Source organism: Passer montanus, unplaced genomic scaffold (genome assembly GCF_014805655.1).
Source record: "Passer montanus isolate IOZ18808 unplaced genomic scaffold, ASM1480565v1 scaffold22, whole genome shotgun sequence".
NCBI lineage: Eukaryota > Metazoa > Chordata > Aves > Passeriformes > Passeridae > Passer > Passer montanus.
The window spans coordinates 8,941,674-8,964,244 of record NW_024366815.1 but is presented as its reverse complement, the minus strand read 5'-3'; the positions used below and the strand labels follow the sequence as shown (position 1 = coordinate 8,964,244).

The 22,571-nt window shown below is 36.8% G+C and overlaps 1 protein-coding gene across 8 annotated transcripts in view; it reads left to right on the top strand.

Annotated features, from left to right (window-relative positions):
• Nucleotides 1-22,571, top strand: part of PDE4D (phosphodiesterase 4D) — a 314,096-nt gene that overhangs the window by 277,051 nt on the left and 14,474 nt on the right. For all 8 annotated transcript variants that reach the window (XM_039709602.1, XM_039709604.1, XM_039709608.1 and 5 more), the window contains one exon: nucleotides 20,088-20,181. In XM_039709602.1, the coding sequence (XP_039565536.1) occupies nucleotides 20,088-20,181 (94 nt within the window). The remainder of the gene's footprint in view (nucleotides 1-20,087; nucleotides 20,182-22,571) is intronic.

The window sequence follows — 22,571 nt, the reverse complement described above, 5'->3', positions numbered from 1 at the left end:
TAAAAATTATGTATGGGTAGTATGCGAGTCTCTAAGACTTTGGTTTTGGCTATGCTTTCTCCATGCACATAGGGACTTCCTGTACAACTACACATGAAACAATGCTTTCAGTGTGGTAGCTGAAATGAATGAATAAAATAATTATATTTGAAGGTTAATTATGAGCATGTTTGTAAGGATGTTTCTTTGCTGAGCTCTTGTTTTGAATTAAACTGCTCACTTCTTTGAGATTCAATAGCAGCATCTCAGAACAAGGCGGACCAACAGATACTTGAGACCTTGCAAAATGCAGTGTTTATTTTGCTTTCTGAACCTGTAGTTATCCGTGTTTCCTCCCTCTTAGCTTTAGCTCCTGTTCAGCTTCTGCTGCCACAGAGAAGTGGAGCTTAGAAGTACTTCCTCAGCCTAATCCAGATGCATTTTTAGCATGAGATGTAAGGCATGTCGAAGCAGACCTTGTGTTTGGTGTTGCAGGGAGAATGCTCCGATTCCTCTGCATTTCTGCCCTCTGCTGCTTGCTGATCTCCTGGGCAGAGGGTGCCGGCTCCTGCTGCTGCTGCTGCTGCTGTGAATGTTCGCCCTGCTGCTCCAGGCACCGCCGTAGGAAGCGCCTGGGCCTGTCCTAAACAAGCAGGTCCGGGGGGAAAAGTGCAAACCTGACCTATGCCATGGCCAAAGCAACAAGCTGAGATGAGGGTGTCATGCTGTAGTAAATGTAGGTTGTGGTCTCTCAGCAAGAAGCCAGAAAGTATCCTTGATGCTTTTACAAAACTATTCTGTGTGTACATGTCAGAGTCTTTCTGTTATACACTGCTTGCAGGAAAACAGCTTTAAAAAAAAACCAAACAAAAAAAGAAATTAAATCTGTAAGAATGCCTTTAATTATTTTTTTGCTTGCAATGGAAGTTTTCAGGTGGAGAACTTACAAGCATGTTTAGTCCTAGAGGTGCTAATGTGATACATTTTTTTACAAATCACTGAATATCTGTTTGGCTACATAAACTTTAAAGCCCAACACCCAGATTTCTCAGTAAAATTACTGTATTTTTCTTGTACTCTGAAGCATGGCCAAAGTTTTACATGTCTGAATATTGGACCCAGGTAAGACTGCATTTTGAAATTTGCTAGTTTCGCTCCCCCACCCCCTCCCGGCCTTTTTTCTTATTATCAGGAAAAACTGATGTGCATTTTCTCGCTGGGATTTTCTGCAGCTCTTTTTAGTTGCTGCTGAAAAGCTTTCAGGATGAAGAAGTTTTTGATACGTAGTCAGAGCTTGGAATTTCTAGCACAGCTTTCTGTACATACATCTATTTTAAAAATGCAGCAGCTAAGTTTTAAATATAAGATGATAAAGTGCTCTAAAAACTTGTGCAAAAACAAATCTTGGCATTTGGAAGCAAAAACAATTTTTTTTGTGGTCAGGAGTATACATCTGTAATTTGATCTTTTCTCCCAGGCCTGTGAAAAATAGATAGGTTATAGGAATGATAATACAAAATAAAACTGTGCTGTTGGGATAAAATAAATCTGCAGGAAGAAAAATAGTTTGATAACTATGTTGTGTTGTTTTGTCTTTTCAGCTAGATACTATTCCTGTGCTCATGTGTCTTTTAGATTGTATAGATGTGGTGTAAATAAAAGCATGCTGATGTATGTAGGCAGTTTTGGTTTGTTCTTGAAATGGCTATCAGAGCTTGAAAAATGTCCCAGTTGTAGAAAACTAAAGCTGCCTTACTGATCAGAGGCAGAATGAAAGGACAGATGTTGAATGTTAAATCTTATTACGACGTGTAATTTCAGTAGTGTGGCTAAGTAGGAAACAGTGCCTTAACTACTCTTGAGGGAAGAGTTATATAGGTTTTTTTGTTGTTTTTTTTTCTTTGTTTCCTTCTACCGTGTCTTGGCTATTGTGAAATAGCATGCTTTATACAAATCTTGGTGTTCTCCAGCATCTCTTTTCACCCCCACATTCTGCCCAGCAGTGACGTCTCACCTTTGGGTGTTGCACATAATTGTGTTGAATGGTGAGAGTCACACTGACCTGTACTGTGTCTGCTGATTGTTGCTGATGGATTCATAGGTACAGCACTGGAAGGGATAAGATCCATTTTGACTTGCACTTCTTCTACCAGACTACCAGGGGTCTTTGAGAAGTCTGTTTTCAGACGTGGACAAATCACACTGCTTGCTTCGTAGTCCTTTTTCTCTCAGAAAATTCAAGACTTGGGACTTTAACTGGTATTAGGAACTTATACTACTATATTATTAAGAGGTGACTAATACAGTGGTACACTAGACAATAGCCAAGGCAAATCCTCATTTTAGTAATGAAGAGTATGTGTTGTGCTTACTGGATAATGTTGGGAATTCTCACCATCTGATGCACAGAGAAAATAGTCTAAAAATGAGAAGTGTTTTGTTTTTAAAAGCTAGAATTACGATTTTTACATGTGTAGCAGTAGATTAAGAAGTAATTAACAATACAGGCATATCAATCTTGTGAAGTGAGTATGAAAATTAACATAAATATTCACTGAAGTTATCAAATATTATATCTCATTTTGAATGGAATTTGCCTTACATGAAACATAAACTCCTGCCTAACTTTACAGTCCTGCACGGTTGAATTGCACTTATTACAGTTTCAGGTTTTTTTCTCTGGTTTGGAGATTGAACATAAGATGGCATTGGACAGGAGTGGGCAGGACTGATGTACCAGGGCATCACTCCTATTGTCTGGGACATTTGAACACTTTGTGTGAATTCATGTACCTGGAGCTAGTGAGAGTCTTTGCATTTATTTCATCAGGCTGGGAATGGAGCCCAAGCTGGTTTTATCTGTCATTGTTGTCACTTTGATAAAGAACTAATCAGCTGTTACACAGGAGCTTCTTTGGAAGACTGGAGAAAGCTTATTTAGATGCAGACTGTGAGCATTTTTAACATTTCTATCCGTGTCAGGGCAAAAGTGGACTTCTGCATGTGTGTCCATATAATTGGCTAGGCTGATGTCTTTCTGCATCTGCCGAGATCTCTCTGGTGTTTTGTGTGCTGCTCAGAAATTTTTGAGCTGCTCCAAATATTGTATGTAAATGGGCACAAAAGCAGACAAAGTTTCCCAGGTTGTTTTTTTTAACAAATGGAAATGTGAGACAAAGATGATGATCATCAAAGATGATGGTGCCATACCTATTTAGCCCTTATTGGTTTTGTGTGATTTTAAGATGTTTTTCAAATTAGGGATGATTTTTAGACATAGAGACATAAGAGTATCTATCTAAGAGGACTGAAATATGGAAAATGCATTGATTCCTGTTAAAATACCTAATAATAATGAAAGAGTAATAGACAATTCTTTTACTTGAATAATGTCTGTGTATTTTGTGTCCATATTGGATATGGATATCCATACTTGCAAGTCCATCAGAGAATATAGCTCAATCTACTGTTGTATTTCAGTTAGTGGAGCCTAATCAGTTTTCACTATGTGATGTTACTTTCATGTTTTTTATCTATTTTTCACTTCAAATTTTGCATGAATGACGAGATTCATTAGTTTAGTGTCCAGAAAAGAAGTGATCGTTTATGGATTATCATTGGTTAAACAGAGGTTTTTAATTTTAAATGAAGTTTTCTTTAAGGCTTTTCTGTGCTATGTAAGTTCATAAGTGAACTAAATTATCAAAGCTGAAGTATATTAATTTGTTATGAATGTACTTTTAATGATTGTTAAGTATGAAAAATTAACTGATTATAAACCATGCATAAAAGTAGTGTTAGCAAAAGGGGATTACTGTATGGTGTTACAGTACGTAGTGGAAACTGCTAAATACAAGCCACATTGGAATATTTTAAAAGAAAATACTGATTTAACTATCAAACTGTTTACTTGGAAATACGGATTTTTTTGTCAAACTGAGGTTTCTCAAGAGCAGCGCTAATTCATGTAGAAAAATCAGCATAAAAGCATTTTCTACATTTGAACCCTCTGTTGTGAATAATATAAAAATATTGAAAAACAGCCCCTAGAGGATGACTAAACGGGTGCCTTTCACCTGAAATCTATTTCTACAATGTTAATGAGAAATGTGTATGTTTATACTCAAATATGTGACTTGATATACTTGTGGTGCTTGCTTTGGTGTTAGATTAGTTTCACAAAAAGAACAGCAATTCATGCAAGGTGAGAGGACTCCTACAAAATTTCTACTGTTGTGATAACTGTGTTGGAGACTAACAGATGTAGGGGTTGTAGGAGTTGTAGCTCTCTTAGCTAAAACTTGGCGCAAAAATGGCTGTATTTGGAAGGGCCTGTGGACTCTGAGCTGGGGAAGTTTGAGCCTTGTAGCACAAGAATGGTTGTGGGTTAGTAACTCTGTCTAACAACAACCTGCACTGTGGAGTAGGAAGGAGCAAAATGCTCTTGGGATGGAGTGATGCTGGTCTGCATTTGTGGAAGAGCCTCAAAAGGGGACATGGTGACTTGGGACAGTGAGGACTGTTCACCATCAGGCCTGGGTGTGTGGCTTGCTCTTATCAGCACTTGGCCAACATCTCCCAGCATGGCCTGGTCTGAGCCCTGGCTGTGTGTGAGCTGATCCATGGCTGATGAACTGAGCACCAGGCAGTGGAGCAGAGCTGGTATGATCGGATTGCAGCAGCACCCAGCGTGCTCTGTCACCACCGCGCCAGAAGCAGAGACCCTAAAGGCGCTCGGTTTCTGTGTGCAGCATGAGAGGCAAATCACTGGTATCTACAGGCAAGGAGTAAGGAAACAGACCGCTAGCTGCCTCATGCAAATACTGAGACTTCTTGTAAGAGAGATTTAAATCACAGAGGTAATAAGCGTGCTATTCAGGAAACTACACAGCTGCCTTTAGCCTGGTTATGTTATCATGTCTCCATCTCCCTCACGTGGAGCCATAAACCCAAGTTCACAGTGCGCCTGAATGTGGGACTGGAAACCACTTGGGTTTCGTGATTGCTTGCTTAATTTGACCTAGAGGCATTCAGGTGAAATTCTCACTTACACAGAAAAACAAGCATGAAATTTTGTTTTGTTTCCCTATGTGCATGAGACAAGGTTGTAATGGATGAGACTAGTTGCTTCTCTTGTTGCAGATTAATAGATATTCATTATTTTGTGAATAGGTGTGGAGCATATTTCTAGCATCTAAATAAATAATCAAATGAAAGGTATGAAGGACACATTGAAATAAGTATTATCATTTCTTCCTTGAAAGAACAATGATGCTATCACAGGCACCTTAATATGAAATATAACAGCCATGGTTTAATAAGAACTGGAGTGTGAACCAACAAAATTGCATTAAACAATTTGCAGTTTGCTTTCAAAATGTTCATATCTACAGTGTGTGATTTGTGGGCATTTGCTAAGGCATGTTTATCAAAGCTGTATTGAGCTTGTTGAAGTGTTAGTAATCACTTCATATTCTAAAAATCTCAGGTTTTGTCTGTGGAAATTTTTTTTTTTCACAGCTGTACAAAGATGGATGAAAAACTCGTTTCTTTTAGCATGAAATTACAACCGTTCAGAAGTATTTCTGATGAACTGTTAAAGTTTGACTTTGGCGAGGTCTGTAGTAGGAACACATCATTAAAATAAGAATGCCATGTTACAGAAGATTAATCCAGCAATACCTGTAAAAAACTGAGGCTTGTTCCTACATAGCAAACCAGCTACGTAAGAACACATGTATGAAAGAGAAATCCCTGTAAAGCTTAGTTTGTACTGATATAGCTGTATCAGTTTTAGGATAAGTGTGCAGCTCTCTAAATTAAGTCTTACACCTCTTTGCACTTCTCCTAGATACAGCTATCTGCAAAAATGTGTAATGTGGGTATAAACTTCTTTTACAGCTATGCTATGGTAAATACAAGGTGCTTATTTACTTGCACAGCGCATCTACATAAAAAAATAGAAATAAGATTTTCCTACAATTCTGCATTTTTAGGGTCATTGATATGTCAGTTGCCAATATCCTGTCAGAGCAATAGCCACCCACCTGAAGTATTTGATACTGCTTTCTGTCTCCTCAAACCTGCTGTCATAACTGCGGCTGTTGTCGCACCCTGGTTGAACTTTCTCTGATCTAAATTAGCTTTTAACGTAGCTTGTCTGTAATTTAAATAATTTTGATAGGATCGTATTCAGGGGAAAACAAATACATAGCAGAATATTGTAAAGGATTAATATTTGTTGAAATTAAACTCTATATAGTGTGGGGTGTTTTTTAGAGACTATTACATACATATGTACTCTGTCATTATGTGGAAAACTTTCAAGAGAATGATTAGTATATATTGTGTCTTAAAGGTTTGACAGTGATCCCCAAAATAAGGGTTGAAATAGGTATTGTTTCTGTTGCCTGTGCAATTGCTCACGAGTGTCTATTGAAAATGCTGCAGCTGTAGAGAATACCTGTAAATACCCTCATCTGATATGGTTGAAAATCAGTGAACCACGTTGTGACATTTATAATCTGCTTTGTGTTCCTACATACTCATAGTGAATGCTTTTATTATCACTAGAGGGCAGTAAATACAAACACTGAATTACATATCTTATCAGAATGTATTAATTTTTTTCTTTTTTCTTTTTTTTCTTTTTGTTAAATTTAAAATAATAAGGGAGCCTTACTCTTTATTGAACACTTTAGCTCCTGGGTTTTACTACATATTTCCCCTAAAATAGTCCAAAGAAACATCATCATCTCAGTTTGTTTAGCAATATAAAATTCTTGTATTTTATGCATAAGAATTATATATTCCAAATAAAACATACCTGAAAAATTATACTGCATAGGCTAGTCCATAATTTTTAACAAATGTAATTCTGACAGGCCAAAGGCTTCCAAGAAAACCTTTTTAAAGCAATATAATTGTGCTGCAGTTAGCACACTTAAAACTTCCTTCAAAAGAACTGGAGATATATTCCACCCATGATCATCAGTTCTCAGCCACCAGTGAAGTTCATCACTTTTTGGTATTAGCATGAGACCCAGCTTTGTCTGTGTCCCCGTAGCTCACTGAATGTGTGGCAGCTGGTTGCCAGAGATGAAACGACTTCTCATATTTGTAAAATTACTAATTGTTTGTTTGGGATTTTTTACTTAAATCCTACAGTTTCTGTCCTATCCTGGATTCTTGTGTGGACCCCAGAGAATTTTGGTGAGGCTGGTTGATTCAGCATAGTTTTCTTGTCCCTGGCTGTTCTTCTGCTTCCTCTAGTCCAGCTCTGGGTTTTGGCTGAGTCCATCCACATGCTCTTGGTTGCTGGATGAAATGACCATTCTTTTCTGCTGTGGTCTTCCAGCACTGAGTAGACTCTCCATTTTGTGGGAAGCTTTGCTGGTGTACATACCGGCACAACTCACAGATGGAGCTGGCAAATGCTGTGAAAACAGTGCTGCGTTTGTGATGAGTAGGAGCTGGATTTGACATGGGTGATTAGTGCTGTTCTCTGATGTGTGAAGGTCAGTCTAAAAATCATAGCTTAGAAATGTTTGGGTTGGAAGGGACCTTAAAGATTATCTAGTTCTAACCACCTGCCATAAGCCTTGTTTTTTCATGTTTTCAAAAGCTCTTCATTTGGCTTATGAGATTTGTTCAGGCTATCTGTTCTTGTTTGTAATGCATACAACCTTGAAAACTAAAACTGGTTATATGTTTAGATGTCTACTTCTTTGGTTTACTTTTTGCTGCTCACTAGACAAGATGCACTACATCCAGCACACTTGTATTCAGAATTGATGCTCAGACATCTCTCAAAATGTTCCTAGTGCAATTTCATAGTCAATCCAAGGGGTTGCATTTGAGAGCACTGTTCTTCTCTCAAAGATAAGTACATTTTTGCATTACCCATCACTTATCTGTAGTAGGAAAAACCAAGGTGGTAAGTCTTCCATGTGAAGGTTCATAAAAGTACTGCAACTTGTAGAAGTAGTGCAATGACACAATCAGAGAGTAAGGTTGAAAGTTACCTCAGTGAGTCATCTGGTCCCACTTCTTGTTCAAGCACCATCCTGGAGCATATTGCCTGGGATTGAGTCTAGATGGTGCTTGAATACGTCCAGTGAGGGAGACTACACAGCCTCTCTGGCAATCTGCTCCAGTGCAGTCACCGACATAGTAAGGTTCTTCCTCATGTTCAGGGGAGACTTTCTGTGCATCAGTTTCTGCCCATTGTCTCTTGTACTATTGCTTGGCACTACTGAGAAGAGCCTGGTCCATCCTTTTAACATCCTCTCTTCAGATATTGTATACATTGATGAGGTTCCCTCTCAGTCTTTTCTTCTTGAAGCTGAACATGCCCAGCTCCCTCATCCTTTCATTGGAAAAGAGATGCTCCAGCCCCCAAATCATCTTTAATTCCATCTTCCAGACTTGTTCCAGGAGTCCCATGTCTCTCTTGTCCTGAGGAGCCCAGAACTGGACACAGCACTCCAGGTGAGGGGCTGAGTCGAGGGGCAGGGTCACCCTCTGTGACCTGCTGGCAATGTTCTTCCTAGTACACCCAAGGTAACACTGACCTTCCCTATGTCATCTTGTAGTGTGTGTTGGTTTCAGCCCAGTTGGTTTGAAGCAGTTTCAGCTGCCTTCTGTTGCTTCTTGTTGTTTCTTTGGTACTAGAGACTCAGGTCTGGTGTGCTGTGTTTTCTTAGTTTCCTGATTCTCCACAGTAGCTGTGGGCTTATAAGTTGAATAGACTGAGGTTTGTTCTTTGATTATAGAGAATTTTCTCTGCTACATTAATAATATTTCCTAGGTTTTTTTCCTACACAATGTACATAATGGAAATTAGGAAAAGATACACTAAAGCTGTGTGCACTGTTCTATTATGTGTGTTGCCAGAATAAGAGGCTTAGAGCCTCTCTTTTTATTTAGAGTCACAGAAGACGCAGATTTTTTGGGGGTGACAGTATCACTATGAAATGTCCTTTTGTGACTTCACATACTCTTCAGGGTTTCTGCTTTCTTCAGTGTAGTTTACCTAGTCGTGAGCTGTGCTCCTTATTGATGGTGTCCTTGCAGACATTAAATTACCTGAACTCTTTGTAGTTTTCCCCTTAAATTCCCTGAGGTGTAGTTTACATGAATGATGTCAACATTCTAAACAAGTGAGGCGGCTGGTGGTGACTTTCATATCCTCACACTTTATCCTATGAACCACTCCTCCTCCCAATTGTTTCTGTTCTCAGAAAATTTTCACACTGGAAATCTTCACGGTAGTGACGTAATTGCAGATCTTCAATGAAGAAATTTAATACCATAAAACAGTTCAAGTAGTGCAAAACCTTACTTAAAACAGTCCCATTAGATGAAGACAGCCTGTTTATGACCATTAAGAATGAGTTTATAATCTTAGCCCACTCAATGTGCCTTCTCTCAACATTGGGGAGTGGTGCAGAATATTTTAGTTATTAATCAAATGCTCTATGACAGTACAAGAATATTACATGTTCAAACACATAAATGATACTGAATGGCATTAATTATGCTTTTATGTCTCACTTCCTTATCGAGCAAAAACATGGAATATATGCTTATCAGCTTTTCTGCCATTATACCCAGGACTAAGGTCTCATGAAGTAGTCTGAACATACCTATCCATTCTGCTTGTGAATTTTAATTAGCACAAAGTAACATTTTAAAAGTCCTTAAAAGTATGTTGAAACTGAACATTGCTGCTTCTGGGATCTCTTCAACCTCTTTTTATTACTTCTTTGGAGAAAGTTGTCTAGAATCATGAATTAAATAATACCTAACATTTGCTAAGTGTGTTAAGGGACTTCATAATCTATGAGTCTTTCAAGCTCATTGTCTTGATTCTTTCAAAACACGTAATAGTGCTCGTTAAAAACTTTTTTTTTTCTGAATTATTTTATTACTCATTTACTATAATTTCAGATTACACCTTTTCCATTTCCATATACTTTGATTGATTGGAACGATTGTAAAAAATGTCATTATGCCCTTCCTCCCCCATCTTTTATATTCATGGATGTATATTTGTATAAAAAGACAAGAACCTCTAAATTTTATTTTTCTTATCTTGAATTCCTCTACGTGTTTATTTAGTGGAAGCTATTTGCCATGCACTCATCTATGAGTCCATCCATGCCACCATAACTTCCTCTAAAGCTAGTTATTCAAGGATTGTAACCTGGGAATTCAGGAGGTAAATCAACCAAAACCATTATTGTAAATCAGAGCTGATGTGAATTTCCTGACTCTCCACATTTAAGATCATGTTGCCAAAGTCAGGAGGCATTTCTAAATTAGTGAAGTCATACAATTAAAGTCTATTACAGCAATCGTTAATATTATAAGGCTGAGACTATGAATATTGAAAAAGTAATACAAGTCAGTAATAAGCAGTGTGCGTCAGGTGCAATTGCCTATTATCAGTATAGTTAATATGGAGCTAGAGTGAATTGATGTAACGTATATTTACATTGGAGGCAAATGTTTTTTCCTGTTTTTATATCAAAATGACCTAGCTAATAACTTGATAAACACCATTCTTCAATAATTCTACCAACTGTAACCCAGTAATTCTTATAGATGTATCTTTGTCTCATACATTAATAGGAAGAAAAAAAAATTGATTGTTTTTTAATACATGCTTAACAGCTGGTGTAAATTACATACCAGCCATTTTAAATATTTCTTATCTGAATCAAGTTCTTTTGGGAACAGTTCTTTTGAAAGAGTTGTTAATATTTCATGAGGAAGCAGCCTTTAGTAGCAAAGTAAGAAAAAAAATATTAAAAATTTGACTTTCTCATGTCTTCTCATACAACCTACTGCAACCAAAATTTCATACCACATGCTTCATTCCTAAAGTAGCAAAAAGTTATTTTACCATTTTCTAAGTCATGCTTGAAATTGCCTCCTGAAGAAAGGTGTCATTTTCCAGCTCTGTGCTGATGCTAGGTAGGTGGCAGCAGTGCTGTCTTGTGGATGATAAGAAGACAATGAAACACAGATATAGAGAAGCTTTATATTCAGCATTATGAAGTTGAGCTGAAAGAATCAAGATAAATATTTTCTACAAGTTCCTTTTGACTTCTTTAATGTCTTGCTAAGTGTCTAGTAACACCAGGTCTGTTTTCAAAACTTAATTGTTTTATATACATCTAGCTTCATAGATTCAGACCAAGTATAACTGTGAATATTAAAATGTGTCAGAAATGTTTAATATTGTCTACTTTAAGGAAAACAGCATTCCACATGAAAATACTTTAAGTACTGATGATCTGTTGATTGTATCCAGTTGTCATACTGCTCTAAGTTTCTCTGCTGTAAGGAAGAGATTTGTTGATATCATATTTTACCCTATTGATCTTTACAGGTTCAATCCTTTTTGAAGCACTTAGTGTTGCTGACTACTTCAGCCAAAACCTCTCTTATGACCATTCTCAGTCATCATCTTCCAGTGAATCAGCAGTGTGGGATTAGGCTGAACGCTGTACCTCATTCAGCTTGTCCTTAGGCATTTGCCCATTGTCACTCTCCCTTTCTTTTGACACAACAAAGACTTAGAAATATGCTGCAGTAGTGCCTTGCACAGAGTGGAGCAGGATAATCAGAGTACCATAGAATGGCTTGGGTTGGAAGGGACTTTAAAGATGATCTAGTTCCAACCCCCCTGCCGTGGGCATAATGTATTCCTCCTTTCAAGTTTTGGTCTCTGAGTGGCAGATGGTGGGATCTTTTATTTAATGCTTGAGTCAGCTCACTGACACCCTCCACTTTCAATCAATCCCTTCTTTTTTTCAATGATGTATAGCTGTAATTGATTATAATAATCTGCTGAGGCAGAAAGAGCAAAAGTTGAATAAATACAGCGAGAATTTGAGGACTCTTATTATCTCACTTCTTACATCTCCATGGAAGCTTAACATTTACTGAAAATTGTAAGACACGTGACTTGCTTTAGCTTAAACAGTGTTTATCTCTTTAAATAAAAGAGCATTAGCAGCCTGGCCCAATAGTCCGAGGTAGATCAGTTTTTAATGTAGATGGCATAAAAGCTGACAAATTTTCATTGTTAAAGTACATCATAAAGTACTAAAGAACTGAGATAGATCTATTTATGTTGGGTTTCTTCCCCATAAAAACACTTCAAAATCTATTTTTCTTCCATATGAAAAAATAAACCCACTAGGCAGTCCAGACAGATATATGCCCAAAACTAATTTTGGCTGCTTGGATGGTGTGTCCATGGAAAACTGGTAAATGCTGCTGAAGTGATGAGACTTAAGCCCAATTATTTTTGAATGGCATGTGAACGCTGCAGGCAGGGATGCCATTAGGAAAGGGCATTTGCTGTCAGGGAAAAAAAAAAAAAGAGGAAAAAAAGAAATATCCCATGCCCAGGAGAGTCCCCAGAATCAGCCAATAGGAAATTACCATACATCATGACACCAGCCCTGCGGATTTATATCTTTTAGGGTGACACACTATTGGCTGCTACTATGGCTCTATGGGAGGGATCGCTGCCACTGTCTGTGGCTTCCTCTTCAGGTCCTTATTTGGTAGCTGTTGATAGAGCAAGTCTTTGAGCAGCTGAGCATCTTGACATACATTATTCATTAAATCCTGGTGTTCAGGAAATATGCATATCCCTAGCTCTTCAGAAATTTCTTCAGCTCGTACAATATGTGTCTTCAATGTTGCCTCTGAATGCTTGGAGTTTCACAAATGGCATTTATACAATCGGAAGACCACACGGTTGGATTTCATTTCAGTATGCCTCCTGAGCACACAGCCTCCTGAGAACCTGAAGACCAGCAAAAAGAATTAGGAGAGGGGAGACGGAATCTTTATTCTTGGAAGTCTTTTGCAGTGTCAGATAGCAAAGAACTGATAGCTTAGATTGGTAGTATAGAAAAAATCAAAAATGCCTGAGGCAAACTATTTACTCTCAGTTTCTTGGGGCTACATAAAGGTAGGATTTTGTTTTACCTTTTAAGAACTTTGATTTATGATGCATGATTGCATGATCACTGGATAGCGGGAGAATTTGTGGGTGATATGATTATGAATAATTTGAAGTGAAAAATCAGACAACAAGCCTTTGTTCAGTAAGAAGAATGAACTGCACAGTATAGTCTTTCTTAGAAACTGTGCTGGGACTTTTAAAATAATATTACTTCAGTGAATGATTATACCAAGTCTAAAGCCAAAGAAATTCAGAACAGTTTTATGTTCTTTCAGAAAAAGGTTTCTACAAAACTGTATTTATAGCCACTAAAAGGTTTTAAAAAACTCCAAATGTCTCAAACAGAGATACTATACAATAGAAGAGTGCATGAGTAAAGAAGCTGAGGATAATGGGTGGATGCATGACTCAGAGTGATTTTAATAGCTGAAGAAAGGTGAAATGATGAACACTGTGCTTCAACAGGATTTTTGGTAGCCTCTGTGAGCTTATTGATTAAAACATTGGAAATTGCCATCTTTTAATTCTGATCTATATTGTTACATGGGGCAGTGGGAACTAGCTTGAAATAGCAATACTGCTACAAAATGGAATTAAATAAGCTTTATCTTTTTTATGGAAAAGTTTTGCATCAAGGAGTTAAATCAGTATGCCTGTCAACACACAGAACTGAAATCCACTTAATAAAAAACCACATCTGAGCTTGGTTTATTCCTAAAAAAATTATGTTTGTGCTTAAGAAAAGTGCTGCTGCTTCTATACTTCTAAAATTGTTATCGAGTGTGTAAAAAAAAAAAAAAAATCCTGTGCTTGACATACAATAAGTGTACCAAATCATTCTGCTTTAAAGAAATTCTGATTTCTCCTGAACTAAATAAGGCATATGTTGAATAAATGACTAAAAATAGCACAAGCATTATATTAGCACAATTTAATTTCTTATGCTTTCTTTTATTAATACCTACTTTTACAATAAATATGCCTTTTAAAATAGATGTGCAAAGCCTGATTATATCCAATTATGAGTATTTTCAGCTAATGCTGAATTGTTACAATATATAATGAAGGATTTTGATCAGTCATCTGTGAAGAAATTCATCCCATTATGCTATCTAGGTAGATTACTTTCTTGTTTGCCAAACCAATAAGATGAAATTACTTTGCATTTCAGCTAAAAGTAATTTATTGTAATTTACTAGAAAGTATTTCCTGCATTTCTAGGCAGCTGTTGTCATGTTCCTCTTGCTAAATCAGAAAAATTCAATCACCAATTAAAAAAAAATTAAAGTTCACTCTTACTGTTTAGTCTCTAGAATTCATAGACCATTTTTTTTCTAATTGAAGTTTAGCAGACCATGGTGCAATTGAGTACACATGGGGGAAAAATGTTCTTTATATAGAGAGTGTCCTACACTGTCTACAAACAATGATTTTAGTTAGAAGCTAAATCGTCCTTGAGAACAATTTTATTTTACTGTGTTTTTGGGAGAAAAAATGGGAGAAGCAAAGGCATTCTGGTTTTTTTGACATTCAAAACAATTATGTAGACAATTTATGAAATTCTGAAGATTGAAATATCTTATTCTCAGACTGTAATATAAGATATAAGATGTATCTCATTTTCATTGTTTATAATATAACATTGTACATGTTTATATCCCTTATTATATACATATTTCTGTGTGCTTCAGGCTGTACGTTATCTTCTGTGAATTGTATTTTTGAAAATGGGGATGTTTACCCCTGTTTTTTGTTGAGTATCTTTTACTGAAAAAAATGAGCACCACTGTCACAATGACAGCCTTAGAGATATCTGCCTTTCTGTAGCTTATTATAAAAACACAGTGCCTGGCCTTGATACTAATTAAGCCCATGGGCTTCCAACACAAACCTTTAGCTATTAAGAATGCTGTTTATGTATATAGAATGCTGCTAAAATCAAAGATAGTTTTGCATCGGTTAGCAGTACAGACAGAAGCCTTATGTTAATTTGTCAGGCTTATTTAAAATTCCTTGTTATATTGTAGAATAGAAGCTTTTCAAATCTAGTAACATAATATAGTTTATTCATTTTGAGATACAAGCATATTTTTAAAATAACATTGGTAGGTATTTCAGAAACAAAACATAGTCATGTAAGTTGAATGTTCCAAGTATTAATAGCATGTTCCATGGATGTATTCTATTTCATGTAGGTTTTTAGAAATATTACCTAAAAAAGAGGCAGCCACATGTGAAACTCGGATGTTTGTCCTGTGGGTTTGGGAGCTAGTGCTGTGAGAGTCCCCTGTCACTTTTGAGCATTTTCATTCCATCCTGCTCTAGACTTGGAACTTGATAAATGCTCAAACCGAAGGCCAGGCAGGACTGGGCTTTTTGGTTCATGTTTCACCTTCAGTATCAGTGCCAAAGGCTGTGTTGGAGGCAGCCTCTTTACAGTCTCCGGGATGCAGCAGGTTTCCCTACAGGAACAGAAAGCCTGCATGGAAGAGACCCTGCTGCTGCAGGGAGTCTACAGCAAGAGTGGTTCTCTATGCTTCCTCTCGACACAACTAGCTGCTGACTGCTTCTTTACTTAAGCTCTTTGTTAACGAGCCAAGAACTTTACACAAAATCTGTAAAATCTTCTGAAGTGTAAACAATAACTCGTATATATATATATAAAGCGTGTGGTCCAAACTTGCTCATAGCCTTAAATCAACTCTATTTAGAGCTTGGAGTTGGTGATTCTTTCCAACATACGTTCAAATTCTTCTAAAAAATGTTACTCCAAAAGTTTGTCTGTGTTTTTCTGTGTGTCTTTTCTGGCAGCAGAAAAGTATGTTATTTTTCAAAAAAACTCCTCCATGTATGCCTATCCTAGGCTGACAGCAGTAATATAGATACAGAGATGTGCACACATTGGGCTTTAGCCCAGAAAGACCTAAACTACAAACCTCTTCTTGGGAACTTAAAACAATTTAGGAAATCGTTCTCAGTTCATTATCATTAAAGTATGTACCTCTATTCTCATGTATTGTAGTTTTTGCTACAGCAGACTTCTTAGGTTTATAAAGGGAGATAAAGGTACACATCTACTCTTTTCACTTTAGTGACATTTTTTATGTTATTTGAATGCTCTGCTTGTATTTGTGTTGAGAGCTCTGCTCCTACTTATTCCACCCATCCCCCTAACCACAGCAGAGGTTAAAATCTAAAATAAATAGAAACAAATGAAATGATAAAAATTCTGCTTAAGGAAATATTTTCAGGATTTTTTTTAAAGAGCTTATGGCTCTACTGCTCTGACATCAGTATTTGGCAGTGAAGAACTGTATAATTGGCTTAATGGGCATTTTATTGCCAGTTCATTTTCAGGATGATTTTTGAAGGATATAGTCAAGGACTGTTGCATTCCAAAGGGATGTATGTGTCATTTTTCCAATCTAACAATGCCTAGTGGTATGTGTGAAAATTTTTCTTTCTGAGAAAAATACAATATATGCATACATCAGCCAAAAACCCCTGCTTCCTCCCCATGCTGAGCTCACAATATCATAATTAAATTGTGTGGTTTAAATGTTTATTAATAACAAGAGTTTTGATCTTTATTATTTATTTTCTTGAAATTGGAAAGTATATGGCATTCATATTTTTAAAATTCTCATTCAAAATATCATCTTTAATATTTACTGCTGTTAGGAACAAGGTGGTTTTATGTCCTCTTTCACTTGTTTTGAACATAACATGCAACATGTTATTTCCAGGAGGCCAAATTATGAGATTGTGGATTCTAGCTAAGTTTCAAGCACTTAGGGGTGTTTCTTGGATAAATAAAACAGTGTTGGCTCACGGATGTAACCAATTTCTCTGGTTGGCAATAAGAGCTTGCAGGAGCCACGTGAGAGGCAAAATTTCATTATAAAGTAATTTTGCAGAGCTGTGTAAGATCTTTGAATGTGTGTGGATCTTTGAAACAGTTATTATGTATGGATGCACTTGGTCCCAAATTAAATCTTTGAGAAATAGGTAAAATTGGGGAAAAAAAATAGGGTTAAATTTGGTTTTGCTGTTTTGATTGCTTTTTTTCTTAGAAAAAGTATTTTTTTTCCTCAAAAAGCAAGTTATAAAATGTAAGGAGACTGAGCAATGTACAGATACAGTGAAAGAGAGTATAAACTAAAAAATGCCTGAATATCTTGATTGCTGTTTTTCTCTCTTTTGATTTTTTTAATGTTCTCAAAGAGTGTTATTGTTCTGCATCAGCAACTGCATATGGTCCTCAGCTTCATCGGATTCAATGGCCATGGTGGTTGTGAGGCTTTGTCAGATAATTAGAAAAATCAAAACAGTTCTCTAAACTCCTGCTTAGTCCAGAAGTTTTCATGTCAATTAAAATTTGGTCCTGTGGCGTCAGCAACATGTGAAAGAGTATGAGGAAATTGTGCAGCTACAGTTCTTCAAAGCCAAAGGCATCTCCAATTGAATTTGCTCTCAGCAGGAGGGCCTTGCCGAGGCTGAGGGACTTGTTTCACTTTACACCCTTGTTCAGCAGTAACACCGACTATTCTGCAGTTCTCATGCAGATGGTTGAGTTTTCATGTTTTACTGATTTGTGGGGTGATGGGAGGTGGGAAGATGAGGGTTTGCATTAGACTAATGGGGAATATAGCACTAGAAAAGAATTCTTCCATTTGCTGTGGATATTCATACAACAAATACTGAGCTGAAAATTCTTAGAGAGTATGTGCTCTATAAGTTCCATAAGATGATTCCCAGTATTCAATTACAAACGTCTCTACCCGTGCCCTGCAGTTAAATTTATTATTTTGAGGGGGAAAAAATATCCTTCCTATTTCCTGTGTCAGGTACCTGCAAATACTGGTTTGTTCCTCTTTCAAAACTGGAAAACTTTTAAGAAGGCATCCTGAAGAGTACATGCCAGTGGTAGCTAGATGGCCTTTTTTTCCAGATTGTGGAACATGACACAATTGGTGCTTTTCTACAGCAAAAACAGCAATACCAAGTTGAGCATTATGTAGAAGTATTTACTAGTAAGTGTTTACAACCAGGCAGATGAGGATCTATTGAAGATCCAGTGAACTAGCTAATTAAATTAAGGAACAGAGAATATTGAAGTAGTAATGGATAAACTGATGACATGCCTGGAAGTTAATGTGGTTTTGTCAACTCCTGACATTTTATTAATATTCCTATACTCAATATTTAATTTGAAGCTGCAGTCTCTGGATGCCATCCAGAGACAAGCTATTCCATGACATCTTCAGTTTTTGTCTTATATATGACACCTTCTCACCTTTTGTGGGAACAGAAGAAAAAGTGTGTAAGCATGACTTAAGTGTGTTAAGTGTTTAAAAGTTTAAAGACAGATTTTTAAAAAAGGGTCTTGTTGGTTTTGGACCAGTCATTTTATTGCTTGGTAAATTTGTCTTGATTTTTCAACATTTGATATTGGTGACAAACATTAGACATTGCTGAAGTGGCTGAGACTGGTTTTGTCTAGAATGCATAGCTCTGTAGTTCTCATAGTATGTGTGGCTGTGTTTGCAGTATGGTTCTAATTTTCAGACATGTTGAGCACTTCCTAGCACATGGCTATATCTGAGATCAAAGCTGAGCCTTTGGCTTGTGACTAAAGTAGGATTCAGTCTTTGTAGCTCTGGAACTTACTGAGCTGATGACACATCAAGATGGCAGGAAAATGCAGTGGGTAATAGTTAGAATGGTTTATTAAAGGTAATTGTGTTGGGCATATTGTGAGCAATATGGTAATGGGTGGCTTACAAAGGTATTGTGAAGAAAATTACACCTTTCGCTATGCAAGGCTACTTTGAAGAAATAGCTTTGATGATTCCAGTGGAATGGAAGTGTGATGGTTAATATTTACTACAGTGGTTTATCTCTTTTGAAAGAGAAAAAACTATAAATTACCAGTTTTCAACACAGAGGAATGATTACATGTGCATACTCTAAGGGTAGCTGTTCCTTGATATAATGGATAGTCATGACTGCATGAAGAAGGTAAAAGGTGATTCTGAAAGCAGTACAAATCATTTTGCTAAGAGAAAAGATGACTGAGAAATCTAACAACAAAATAAAAGGATGGCACAAAAGGAGGCAAAATTCAATAGTGACAGATGCATGCTAATTTTCATTGGCAAGAGTTGGACTTATCTGTAAGTATTGCTGCCTTCTGTTTGTTGGTAATATCAAGGCAGAGCTATAGTCAATGAAAATGCATCTAAGACAGTGAGAGCTGAATTATGCAATTAACCTGTGAAGCATAATACCACAGGATATCATTTCACCCTGGAGTCTAGAAGGAATCAAGAAAAGCTCAGTGATGTGTACCTAATCAATTATACATTTAATGGAATATTAGTATCTGCTTCTATCCTATAGACTGCCTAGAGTGAATTGCTAACTAAGAGGGAAATAGAAGGTGTTTCCACAGATGGGTATTTTCTACCCCAATGTTTCTTGAAGATGCGTGCAGTTTTCTGAGATAGTGGAATGGTGAAGTCATTGGTTGAATACAATAATTTTGGTTCAGAGACAACAAAACCTACTTCTTTTCATATTAGCTAGTATGACATCATTAAGATATTTGGATTGTTTGGAGCAATGTTGTCAAGTAAACTTGAGTAGATTAATGATGAAAGATAAGATAGACTTGAAATGTTAGCTAATGAATTGCAAAAAATGCAAAAACAGATTAATTTGCAAATCTTGTGAGAAAACTAGTAGGGAACTGCTCTGACATAAATACATTTATATTTACTTCCAAATTAAAATCAAAAAATTGGAAAGACAATATTATAACTTGTGTGTGTGCAAATGCCTTAGAGTTTTCAGTCACTAATAGGACACTGTACCTTAGTCATTGAATCACTGTGGTATATTTTAGGAGGTTAAGAATGACATTGTCCAATCCATGAATAAGTTGGTTGGGTAGATCATTGGTACATGTAATTTCTACTTTCACAGTTGTCTTACTTTAGTATATATTCTTAATGCCATGTTCTTTCCCCAGTTATAAAGTGACTGCATTTTCTTATTCTAACTAAAATATATCTTGATGTAGCTAACTTTACACTTTTTTTCTTTTCTTTTCCAGTTTAAAAGAATGCTGAACCGTGAGCTAACCCACCTCTCTGAAATGAGCAGGTCAGGCAATCAGGTCTCAGAATATATATCAAACACTTTCTTAGGTAAGACTATGAAGAGTTAACTTTTTTGCCTTTGGGGGGTTTTTATATCGCTCTGGGCTATGTTAGAGCCTAAATGCAAGTGGCTTTCCATATTAATTTCTGCTCTCAGAAACTGTGCATTTAGCATATTGTTGTGAGCATTTGTGCAGAGAGATCAGGTTAGATCCACTTCCTCATAGCTCAATTAATTTGTGTAGGTAATTTCCCTGTGTGTGTAATTGCAAATAAATATTAATATACATATTACAACTACTATATTAAGAAATTAATATAATGAATTATAAAGAATCACAGAGATCCACATAATATACTTCTGAATTGGAAGGGACTCACAAGGATCCTCAAGTCCAGCTCTGAAGTGAATGACCCATACAGGGCTCAAACCTACAACTTTGCTTTATTAGCACCATGCACTAACCAACTGGGCTAGTCTCAGAGTGTTAATTACATATATATATATTCATATATTAAAGAGAATTCTACCACTATATTTTCCTACTGGAATTATTGCAGAAGTTTCAGTGTGCTGGAAGCACATAAGCACATGTAACCTCATAAAATCTTAGAACAAGCAGTTAAGATATTTTGGTATTCCCTGTCTGCACATGCACAATTAGGTGTATGTGACTAAATAAGCATCTGAATAGACTTTTTCCAGAAAGTTTTTTGCAGTTCAAGATCTTGGCATGCTGGGATGTGAGCATTAACAAAAACACAACACAATATTACAAACAATATGGTTCCTTAACCATGGCTTTTTTTCCCCCCTTAAAATTCATGAAAATCAAGAAAACTTTCATATTGCTGATTTTGAACATGGAGATAAGTTACTATACCAATCTCAAAACATGTTTTGAGCAAACTACCATTGGTTCATAAAGCCGGTGTAATAAGAGACGCACAGTCAAATACACCTAAATTAGGATAACAACAGCTTTAAAAAGTGACAGTCCTACATGTTAATATCCATCATATTCTGTGTGAGATAGCATAGCTGGTGCTTTTTGTGGCTTTTTTGAAAGAAGCGGGGTTTCTGTGAAGTACATTTTATCCTATGCCCCTATCCAAAATGGATGGCTGAATGTGTCTGTTCATGGTTCCAGTAGTGTGCCAACTGCTGCGGCACAGCAGGGTTTCAGACAGTGGGAGAGGGACAAGCCTCTGTCATGGACAAGCAGCATTGCCCAGCTTCATGTGCCCTGAAAACCACAGTGTGCAGCTGCCTGGAAGGATGACCCACTTAGGTTGTGGAGACTGAGATGCCAGCTTCTGCTTGCTTTCACTTAAAAGCTTGAGACTTACTTTGACAGGGTAAAGAAATGCATCCGTCAGCCTTTCGCATGAGATCTCAGTCACGAGGAGAAAGAGGGCTGGAAAGGCAATCACTTAGGATTTACTGGACCATAGATACTGTTTTCTGTCTGCATGAAAAACTAGATACTTAGAATTGTAGGTATAAGAGCAACACAATAGTAAAAACACCTCATCTACAGATGTATTGTATTTCATTTCAAAATATGCAGTCTAAATATATAGGTTCTGAACATCTATGCAAAGATAAAACTTTCTCTTCCTAGAAGTATTTAATGAGTTTATTATCAAATTTATTTTTTAATGCATAACTTACCTCCTCAATATCTACAAAATTTCTCACATTTGTAAGTTAGGAAAATGTCATGAGAAAACAGGGGTTTCTGTTCTCCTTATTAAAAAAAAAAAAAAAACAACAAGAAAAACCACACAAACAAACAAAAAACCCCAAAATCAAACTGTTTTCCTTTAGGGCTATATGAATGTTTGAGGTTATTTACAATTATAAGAAATATAATCTGTGTATAATACATAAGGCTCCTACATTTTGTATAATAATATGCGAAGTTTCCTTTTTCAGCATCATTAACCGTTTTCTCTGAATGGAAAATGTTTGAGAACCTGCAATTGAGCGTAGCATAAACAGGGTGAAAATGGCAAGCTGTCTTTTCTGGATGTTCAGATGGGCACAGCTCTGTGTGCTCAAAGTTGCAAAAGCAGAGGCAGTGCCACGGAGTTTCTCTGGAGATCTAAAGTCATTCAGACAGAGACTTCCTTTCACTTGAGTTAGTCTGACAGCTCAGCTAACAAACCTCTGTTTGATGGGTCTAAACTTTGTGCATATGGCTGAAACCATAAACATCAAAGCACAGGCACAAGTCACAGCTCCTCATCTGTTGTCAGTTTGTACCAGACAAGGGCTGCCACGCTCTGCCTCCCCTTTTCTCCTTACAAGGAGAGTGGTGAAGTATGATGGGGTAGTCCAGGGACTCAGTGCTGTAGGCTACAACCTGGTGACATTTCCAAAGTCTCTTCTTCATTGTGATTTGTTTGGAATTTGAGGTGTCCATTAAATGTAT